Raw genomic sequence first — 10,481 nt, 5'->3', positions numbered from 1 at the left:
AAAACTAATACAGTATTTAAATCGGATTTATCAATCTATAGGTATTTCTTAAACATCTTTTTCCAATCATTGCGCAACAGTAACGGTAACATAATTATTTTTTACATCAACATGTAGGGCATGAAGCCATAACTCTAAATTTATATTAGAAAGATTTTTTTGTGTTTGTAGTCATAAAAGTATAACTTTCCTGTATCTGTTTTTGGGAAAGAGTCGAAGATCAAAACAAGAAAATGTAATTTTTCATCTCTAATCTAAATAGAATTAACACAGTATGCCAAAGTATCATTAATATAGTAATTATTTAGCCTTAATACAGACTTCAGAAGGAGGTTTGTCAGTGGCGTAACGCCTGTGAGCGGTCGTACGGCAGTCCGCGGGGCCCCAACACATGGGCCCAAAACCCATGGGATTATAACGACTTGTTAATGAGACAATTGGGGGTTTTTAATGAAAATACTCAGAAATAAATTATTTACATACTTTTTAAATCATTATAGCTTTGATTTTTTTTTGCATTTTATTTGCTGATAAACATAACAGCATGACATCGAATGTAGGACCAGTGTTGGATTCAAGGGGGCCCTGCCGGCCAGAATTCTGTACCCCATCCCCCCCCCCCAATTTTTTCAAAATAAAAAATAATGGAGAAAAAAAGAAAATTGTATTCAAATTTGAGTCTGAAAGTGCCATTTTTGGCCATCTAGAGGTACCACAATCCTAAAATGGCTGGACACTCAATCTGTAATAGTCCTTCACTGGGCCACCTTTATTACGAATTTCTATATAGGAAATATATCATAATTGTATATCATATCATTTACTTCGTCGTTAAAAACGTTTAGAATACAATGACGGACATGAACACAAAATAGAAAAAAACGAGCACATCGAAAATCTTACAATGGAATTGGCGTCAGGGACCTATGATCAATTGGAATGTTGCTAAATTTGAAAAAATTATTTACATTATTAACTATTAAATTTTGTAATTTCAGCTTTGTAAGATCAAGCCATCCTAACATCTATACTGGTAACAATACAATCTTTTTTGTTAACAATACTACAAACTTAGTAAATTATACTGCTACCTACACTGATATTTTTTTGTTATATATTCTCATTGTTTTAATAGATGAAGGTTTCTCATTTAAAAGCATTTCTTCATGATTCCCCTGCTATATTTACCTATACGTTAGGTGGTATGTGTTATATATAATATAATTTATATAAATAGCACCAGTGTAATTATATCAATCTTCCTGAAGAAGTTGCTGAGATAGCAACGAAAGCTTGGAAGTGTAATATTTTTATTTCAAAATTTCACTTACAGTAAGAACCAATTAAATCATAAAAATTCGAATAGTGTCGTATTATTTTTTACAATATTATAAAAAGCTTCTTAATTATTGTGCCTGTAATAACGAAAAGTATTCATGGTTAGTTGGATTCTTGGATTGGGGGATTTATTCGGTGTGAAAACCAAGGATAATCCACGAAAGTTTGAAGAAGACTTATTTCCAGTTGTGTCCTTCTGGTGGTGATTGGGCAGGGCCATTTTGCACACTGCGTCAATGGCTTAAACGTCCCATCCGGCGTGCGCTTTTCAAACTTGCATTTCAGCTCTCAAGCTGAAACACAAGGGGAGCAGCGATGGGAATTGAACGGTTTAGCGCAAACACAGTGTCTATCACCAGTTTAGCCGTCTGAGCTATCTGCTCTCAGTGTCGTTATCAATACAATTATAAGGCTATGGCCACCTATTGTAACCTTGCCAACGTCAAAAAACAATTGTTTCTCTGGAAAAGAATTCAAGATTAGATCAATATAATATGATGACGCTGTCTCCCATGGGTTGAGTTAAGAAAAATTGTGTAAATAAATATATCATTCTCAATCTAATTTAAAGGAATCTTAATTCAATGTTGAGCTTAATATTAAAATCGCCGACTGAAATAATTGTTTATGGCTCATTACAGTTGCTTTTCGCATCGATTATTAAGTTGAAGTCTTCATTAGTATGGCTAATGCTCTGTCCAGACTCTCAAATTATTTTTTGACGAAAACATGTCACATGCCTAAATATAGGTATGGTATTGATAATATCACATTATAACCATAATAGGTACATAATATCCTGATTCTCGCGAGAGCCCTAGTATCCGGATCGGGAGCTAACCGTTAGCTCTAACCGTTAGCACCTGTGAACGCCCGATCGGTTAGTGCTAACCGTTAACGGTATCCGGATACCGCTAACGGTTGGCAAGCGCTATCGGTTAGCAAGCTGAGCGCGTCTATCATCAACCAATCACACGTACGCATTTACAATTTCCAGTTTCTTATTGGCAAGTGATTCGATCATCGTATTCTTGGCATCCGGATCGGGATCTTCTCGTATGGACGCACGGCAGCTAACGGTTAGCAGGATCCGGATCCTGTTAACCGTTAGCTGCCGTGTGAGAACATAGCCTATGACTATTATAATTATGAGCATACAACAGTTTTTGTCAAAGAAAAGGTTGATAATCTGGACAGAGCTATAGAATTTAATCTTATCTTAGGCTCAATCCATATTTTTGGCCGGCTTTCTCCTTTCGTTTGTCATGTATTTTGGCACATTTTAATTGTTTATATTATCTTAATATATAAAAGCCATTTTTACTTTGCTTTGCTCTTTGATAGTTCCTAAATCTAAATTTCCTTTTGTATCTCTTTTTTAATTTATGTAGTATGTTTTTTATTTTGATTTATAGGGCCCAAAAACACAATATTATTAACATTGTTTCTTTACACCCTCAAACACAATTTTCTTAATTTCGCAATTGCAATTTTAAAATCACTATTTCTTAATGAATAAATACAAGGATTAACAATTGTGCCAACTACACACAATATATTAGCAACTTTCTGAAAATTGTTGATGAAATCATGATCAATATCGGGTTTTATCAAGTTTACGGTCAATCGTATCAATGATGGTAGCCAAAAAATTACAAAAGCTATTAAAATCATAGATGTAGTGTAAGTAGCCCTTAGCTCAGCAAGCGACTTAAGTCTTTTTATGCGACTAGAAAATTTGCTCCGCATAAATACCAAGCCTTTTTCTGTAACATCCTCATTTACGGAGTATCCGACGGAGTGGCAAAAAGTCGGCCTAGGTATTCTTTGTTTTATCTGTATTGCGTGGCGTTGGGCAATTCTGAATACCCGGATGTGTATAAATGCAGTTATGAATATCATCAACCATTCTATTATGCACACAAAAAATGGGAGAAATAAAACCTTTGGGTTATGCTTATACATGAATAACACGGCACTTGAAAGCGAGACTAGCCATAGCGCAAAGATCAAACATATCGTCCGCCGAAACGTTACGATTTGTGAGTAGCGAAATGGAGAAGTGAGAGCGTGGTAGCGGTCCCACGCAATTACCGTCAGTTCAAGATCAGAGAAGATACCGTAAGTGAAACAGCAGGCCACCAGGTATTTCTGTAAATTCCAAATGGCAGAGCAAGTGATTCTAGAAGTCAAAATACACAGGACAGTAATGTCGAAGAGAAATCCTGATATTGATAGGTGTATTAGGAAATGGTTATACATTCGGTTTCGAATTTTCTTGTGACTCATGAAAGCGGCAATAACGAGTAGGTTTACCATTACACCAAAGACTGATAGCGTGACGGATAATGTGATCAACACAGAAGACACAGCAGTTTGACACGAGCTAGCATTCGACCATGGTGGAACTATGTAATTGCTGTTCGACATTTTAAATTGGGCGATGAAAAAGTTAACTTTGATTATTAAACTGCATATCACTTTATCTGATCAAATATAGTTATCCATTACGCTCAATCACCAGTAAACTGGCTTACTTTTGTCTTTGTAACCCTGTTCTGCTAATGTCAATTGGGCCTAATTGATCGCCACACCGATTGTTTCAAACCTGTTGTTCTATTTTGGTCGCTACAATACACAGACAGTTTGTTTAGCCAGCCCTGTGGATTTTTATGTTGAAATACCTTTGATAATAATATATCCTCTTTTACATAAAAGTTCACAACTCTGAAAACTGTTCTCAACGACAGCATATGTTTAGTTAATAGATATTCTTTCTTCAAGCATTTGTCAAAGTGTTCACTTTTCACTATTATCATTCTTCTAATTTTGGTGATAATAATTCACGGTGCAATGCTGGCAATTCTTGATGACGACATCCAACTGAAGAATTCTCGAAAAATTGCATACGTTATTTTTGTTCTGACGATATCAGCTGTAAGCAAGTATAATATTTTACGAAATTAAAATTAATTGTATTTGTAAAATTTTTCTTTTAAATAATAGATAATACCGTATGCGTAGGCAAGATAATAAACAAAAATACTTTACCTTTTTGTAATATTAACACTTTCCTCCGAAGATGCTTTCGAAATCAAACCGATATTCCTCAAAGTAGTATCGAGTGACTATGCTATAGAAGCGTTGGTTGCGCAATGGATTTCGTTTAGATGTAGCGGAGAAATTCAGTGAAATTTGTATCTAATAATAATGAAAGATAATAAATAGGCGATTGGCAAAGTAAATCAGACAGCAACAATGGCAAAGTAAATCAGACAGCAACAATTTAAATAAGTGTATTACCATACACTTATTTAAATGACTAGATCAATCACAGATTAAACCCAACATTATTCAAAATCGAGTCATTAGGCCTCCATGGAGGAAATTAAGGGCCTACTAATTACAATAGCATCGTGACTGTAGGGGAAGAAGCAGGGGAAATATATTAAGTTCCTCCATGATCTTAAGCTGTGTAGAATTGTTAAGCATGAAATGATTATAGCAGCCGATGCAAATAATAGTGTGTTATGGTGAAGTTTAATCCGGATTCCTTTCTTAATTAAGAACCTTGACATATTAGACTTACTAGCTTAAAGGATGGTTTATAGTCATAATCCATGATCTATAGTCAAACTATAAAGCCTTTACACAGTTTGGTTGGCTCAATCAATCAATGAATCAATCAATCGGTTGGTCAGTCGACCAACCGATCGATCGATCGATAGATCAATCAAGCAATTAATCAGTTTATTGAATTGAATTTGGATCAATAAATCAATACAAAGTCACTGGCCTTGTGCAATCTCTAAATTTGCACATTCAGACGTCCTGTAAGCTTTGCTGGTATTGGGTACCGCGCTAGCTTTTACCTCTATTATTCATTAATATACACAGGACAGCATTAAACAACAGGATAAAGGATTTTTTTTTTCAAAAACAGAATGTTTAACTCTCGTTTAGACGTTGCAAGTCCACATTAGAACCAGTGAATAGTTTTCCTGCATATAGTTAATTAATCTGCAGAGGTGGAGATGAAAAACGAAGCTTGACGTGTTGAATACGAGACTCCAACTTACCTCTTGAATGTTTTATATGCCTTAAGAGCTCTCTCTTGTTCTGATGTCAGCTAATTGTCCTGCTGAAAAAAAACATCGTCATCACTACAATTTAGTTTTGAGAGCATTTTGTGTCGCAGCACTAAAACCTGAAACAAGGTACTAGAAATACAAGATAGAGCACTCGCATAGAAAAAATGAGGCGGAAATTGGTCCAGACTACGCGGCGCCCTTCTCTTTTTATAATGCAAGTTTTCTATACTTGGTCCAGATCATAGAGATATAATAAGAATACTAGAGCGCTAACAGCAATGTATTCGATGTTCGAAATACGCAGAGCTGTGTGTGTGTACCATCCAAGATGGCTGCCATAGATTCAGCCAATCAAATTTCGCCTGAGCACTATCATTTTCAATGGCGCCCTCAATTTACACAGAAAGTTCAGTACAGCTAGTTACCCAAGCGTTGCGATGTATGGGTGTAATGTACACGATTTCAATTCTTTTTAATATTTGAATAAGATGCTCTACTTGGTCTCTTTTTGGCTACGACAGTTTAATAATTTGTCATTATCAATACTAATTACCATTAATGAAATAATTGTTTAATAGCTCTATGGTCCAGACGTATAGGGCGCCCTTCCGTTGCTAAAAGTATAATGTTCCTATATAGGAACTCTAGCTAAGTATATCCAGACGCACACGGCGCCCTTCGTTTTCCATTAATGGAGAAAAACGTTATCACTAATCGGAGTCCGGTCATACGATTCTACGCTTTGGTGTCTGTCAATTTATTGTTTTGATTTATTTAATGCCTACTTGTTGTATTTTATGGATAATCGCAACGATTTCTACCTCTGCAAAAGGAGGTTATGTTTTCACACTTTTGTAACGCTAACATAAGTTTTTTAGATCCTGCCGTACGCGGCGCTCCATTGTTTGTATTACCACTGCATTTCGGTGGAACAGTTTTTTTCTGTGGAGAACTCTAGATTGTATGTTCTTTGAAATTTCATGTGTCTTGTTTTAATTTTTTGTACGTAGGCCTCATGTTATTGATTTTTTAAAGACTCAGATGGCAATCTTTGAAATAATGAATGAAGCTGATCAACTGACAACACCTTAAAAAAGAATTGCGTGTCTCAGCTTCAGATAGGGTTTATCAGCAAGTAGCCGCATTAAGCATTATCACTATAGAGAGCTGTAGCAGTGGCGGCTCTAAGATATATTTTCTGGAGGGGGGGGGCTGAGCTGTCCGACAGGGGGACTTGGGCTCGTAGGCCCGAGCGGGGGGAAGAGTTTGATAGGGTGTTCCCCCTCCCAAATAAGATTTTTTTAAGAATAGGAACCTCTGGGTGGCCATAAATGACACTCTCTCATTGTGACAGACATGTGTTGACTTGGCGTGGGCCTATTTTTATATACTTTTTAGTCCGACTGCCAGACAAGCTCTGTGAGATGGGGGATGGGGGCATGACCTGTCCGGTGGGGGCTTAAGCCCCTACTGCCCCCCCCCCCCACTCCGTTGGCGCCGCCACTGAGCTGTAGTTCAAAACAGACATCTACAGATCAACTACCCAACTAGATGCTGCCTGAACAACATTATTCAAGGATCAAAAAATCTTAACTTAAATTTAAACCATAATGCTCCAACATTTATTTTTATTTGCTTTGCCCATAATATTCTATATGTAGCATACAATATAATGCAAAAGCAGAGAAGATCTAATGCTAATTAACACATGCGAAGATAGTGAAAATTTACGCACTTTGTAGCACCGATAGAAATGACCAGACTTTTCACACTGCGGTAGTGCTGCCCTGAAAACCGCAGCTTTATCCGCACTGCTGCAGTCCTGAACCTCAGTCAAAATACGATATACTTCCTTGTACTTTAATGTAATTTGTAAATAGATATAAAATTCACTAAACAAAACTAAGTAAATAAGTGATAATGTTAAATCAACAAGTATGCCTATCTAGATTGATAAACAGTAAAGATATTTTTAATTATCAAAGGTTAAAATACAATATTTTAAATGATAATATTTTACTCTTGATAATTTAAAATATGTTTAAATGACATAACTAAAGCAAGATTTATTAAAGATTTAATGTTATTTATTATTATTATTATTATTATTATTATTATTATCATCTCATGGTGTAAGTGACTGCTATGAAAATAAAATGCTGTTGACGCGATACCTCTGTGGAGACATTAAATAATTGATCCAGATCAAATTTTTATTATAATTTCTTCTAATCTCTGTAGTTTACGTGCTATCATTATATAGTCCATTAATTAAGCTTAATTCCTTGTCATATCCAAACTGGTCCCTCTTTAACTGTATTAATATTTTTTTTAGCAAATAATTTTAATTGTACAGATCCGGGTAATTAAAATATTTCAAATGTTAAAACTTCTGTGAATTACTTAATCTCTATCATATATTAAATTGCAGTTACTGAATATCCGGAAATGGATCTGTGATTTTTTTTTTGAGTTTTCATTTATGGATAGTCTATACTTTTTTCTTTTTCTTTTTTCATCTGTTGTCTGTTCTTGATGGTTTATACGATATATTCAATTTTGTTGTTTAATCCCTCTCTCTTTTCCTCTTAAAAATTGAGTGATTCGCAGAAAATGTGTTCCGCTAATTTACAGAGACGTTTTCTAAATTAAAACGTGTAGGCACACTGATGATCTCAACAAATGTAGGCTCTATCAAAACACCTATTATATACTGGAAAGACATAGTAAAATATACATAATAGATTGTTTGACTTTGTTATCATTCATTCAGCGCTAATAGGACGAAAGAGGACGACCATACCACAAAGAGTCTTGTACATGAACGCCTTTTATCGTACGGGTATGACGTTCACCGAGATAGCGAGAGATAACGGGTTCGATTCCCACCACAGACAACTAATAAGGGACTTCCGTTGATGAACTATGTTTGATACAATTTATAACAATAATATGTTCCTATATTGCGCACTGTATTATTATCTATTTTTAATTTACCCATTAATTGTGCTTTCCCAGTGCTAAGCAGCAAACACTTGATTTGAATATTATTTCCTATGATTTACAAGCAACAACATATAAGCTATTACTCTAGAGATTAAACATAATGTGTGAGCCCTTAAGTTGTATGAAAAGAAAGATACGAGACTTTGAGTTCCCAGTGTTAAGCAGCAACGACTAGATTTGAATATATATAGGCATTTTTATGGCAACTCTGTTATTGGTGTTTTGATACACTGTTGAGTCTTGAATAAATAAATAAATAAATACACACACACACACACACACACACATACATGTGAAGTAGCTATAACCGATGACATTGAAAACATACGCTATAAGTGGTGACATAGTTAATCTTCGTTTTTTTATGTTAAAAATGTGTGTAATGCTATGTAATGTGTAAAAAAATCACTGAAGGTGAAGGCAAAGACTGTACCAGACGATAGATTTCTTTCTTTTCAAATCATATAAGATGTGTATAAGAGACAGGTTTTGGGATTACCGCAGATACTATTCTCCTGAAGACGATTGAAGAACTCGAATCATCGAGATATTCTCAACCAATAACAACAGTTATATATATTATTTGTATTAGCCTTTTCACACGTAGTCCCAGCTATTGTTTAGTTTTCAACCGATCACCAGCAGGTCTGACCAACCAAAATATATATGTATTTACTTTTGCTTCATTAATACTATTATTTATAATTTAAAAGCTTATCAAATGTCTTTTTAAATTTGACTTTATTATGATTATGAAAAACGAATGAAATGCAATTTTCAGCTGTCAATGCGAGTGTAAGCCTACCACAAGGGCCTCTGGTATATCGCCAAAAGGATCCAACCAGGACATCTCTTTTTAAAAAAATGATATGCGCCCTCACACAAAGTGGGACTGAGATGCGCTAGAAAGTAGTACTCCAGAAGTCGTAGCTGTATTTACAATAAAGTAACTATGGAATCAATGTTACTGCGTAGCACTTGTTATAACTTAATAATCAAATATTTGTAGAACAAAGGAACAATGAATTAAAGATCGTATCGGGCACAGCCTATCAACGAAAAATTTCCTTAACAATTGTTTGAAAGTCGATCTCTGCAGGAACTGAATCTGCGATCTCTCGCTCTAAGTCGGGTGTCGTACCACTTGACCACAAGGTCAGGAATATTGACTTAAGGTCGTCAGTCCCAGGCGGGGTCCCAGGTCAATCTTTGAATATCATCTAAGGCAGCCAATGCACCATATACTTGCCTCCAGATTGCCGACAGGGTGTCCAAGAGTCCGATAGTGTTCGAATCAAGGAAGCGCCTAAACTGAGACTGGAGACTGAGCCCCCGTTGGGGTCTCAGAATAGAATCCCTAATGGAGAGAGATTTTATGCATGGGGACTCGCTCCTGGACCACACATCCGAGAGAATTTAAGAGACGCCCTCTTACGCTTTCATTGGGGAGAAAAAGTATATACCGTCTTGCGGAAATGCTATATAATCCTATATAAATTTTGAACGTTAAAGAATTAGAATCCTCTGTGGTCGATGCAGACGCCTTCGTTGGGAATTCAAATCCGATTAGAGCAACTCTTACACATCCTTGGAACAACAATAGTTCTGCAAATAGTAGAGATGATACGCCCTCAAAATTTAGATTTAGCCTGAGGTGGTCTGTGGTCGGAACTTGGAATACCGTCTGAACTTTTAATCTTAAAATCTCCTGGATTCTCTACTGGAAAACCGTCGATCATTTTTTTCTTTTTTAAGTTTCTTTCTTTTTTTTTACCTTCCTAACCGCCCCTGCCGTCATTATTATAATAATAAGTGGAGTTTCTTTCGGTTACAGTCATGTGCACATTTATCAGGAATGCATGCGCTGCACAAACAAGGCGATTCGTAACCCAGTCGCCAGATACCAGAAGCTCTTCCATGCATACTAGAGAGAAATTTTAAAATGTAAAGCGCCCTCACATCTTAAGACGATGAACAAAATGAATAAATGAAAACAGATCGTTAACTATGGATACCCAATGAAATCCACACAGGCAGTGACGAAGG

At 35.8% G+C, this 10,481-nt stretch overlaps 1 protein-coding gene across 3 annotated transcripts; it reads right to left on the bottom strand.

Moving 5' to 3' along the window:
- Positions 1 to 655: 655 nt before the first annotated feature.
- On the bottom strand, positions 656 to 5,657 carry LOC117120703 (alpha-1A adrenergic receptor-like). 3 transcript variants are annotated; one of them, XM_033265746.1, is made up of 3 exons: positions 5,418 to 5,657; positions 4,390 to 4,539; positions 656 to 4,273 (listed from the first exon to the last, which is right to left on the bottom strand). In XM_033265746.1, the coding sequence occupies exon 3, from the start codon at positions 3,766 to 3,768 to the stop codon at positions 2,788 to 2,790; it is 981 nt and encodes a 326-aa protein (XP_033121637.1). In that variant the 5' UTR covers positions 3,769 to 4,273; positions 4,390 to 4,539; positions 5,418 to 5,657; the 3' UTR covers positions 656 to 2,787. The 3 variants fall into 3 exon arrangements, with proteins under 3 accessions (XP_033121637.1, XP_033121657.1, XP_033121648.1); XM_033265766.1 differs by having other exon boundaries at positions 656 to 3,998; XM_033265757.1 differs by lacking the exon at positions 5,418 to 5,657 and having other exon boundaries at positions 4,390 to 4,851.
- Positions 5,658 to 10,481: the final 4,824 nt, after the last annotated feature.

Source organism: Anneissia japonica, unplaced genomic scaffold (genome assembly GCF_011630105.1).
Source record: "Anneissia japonica isolate Jap-2015-1 unplaced genomic scaffold, ASM1163010v1 scaffold3888_len366471_cov172, whole genome shotgun sequence".
NCBI classification, from domain to species: Eukaryota; Metazoa; Echinodermata; class Crinoidea; order Comatulida; family Comatulidae; genus Anneissia; species Anneissia japonica.
Note: the sequence above shows the minus strand (reverse complement) of the source record. Positions and strands in the feature narration are given on the sequence as shown.

What these genes read in the sequence shown, in the direction of transcription:
- LOC117120703 (XM_033265746.1), bottom strand. Translation starts at nt 3,768, where the DNA reads ATGTCGAACAGCAATTACATAGTTCCACCATGGTCGAATGCTAGCTCG.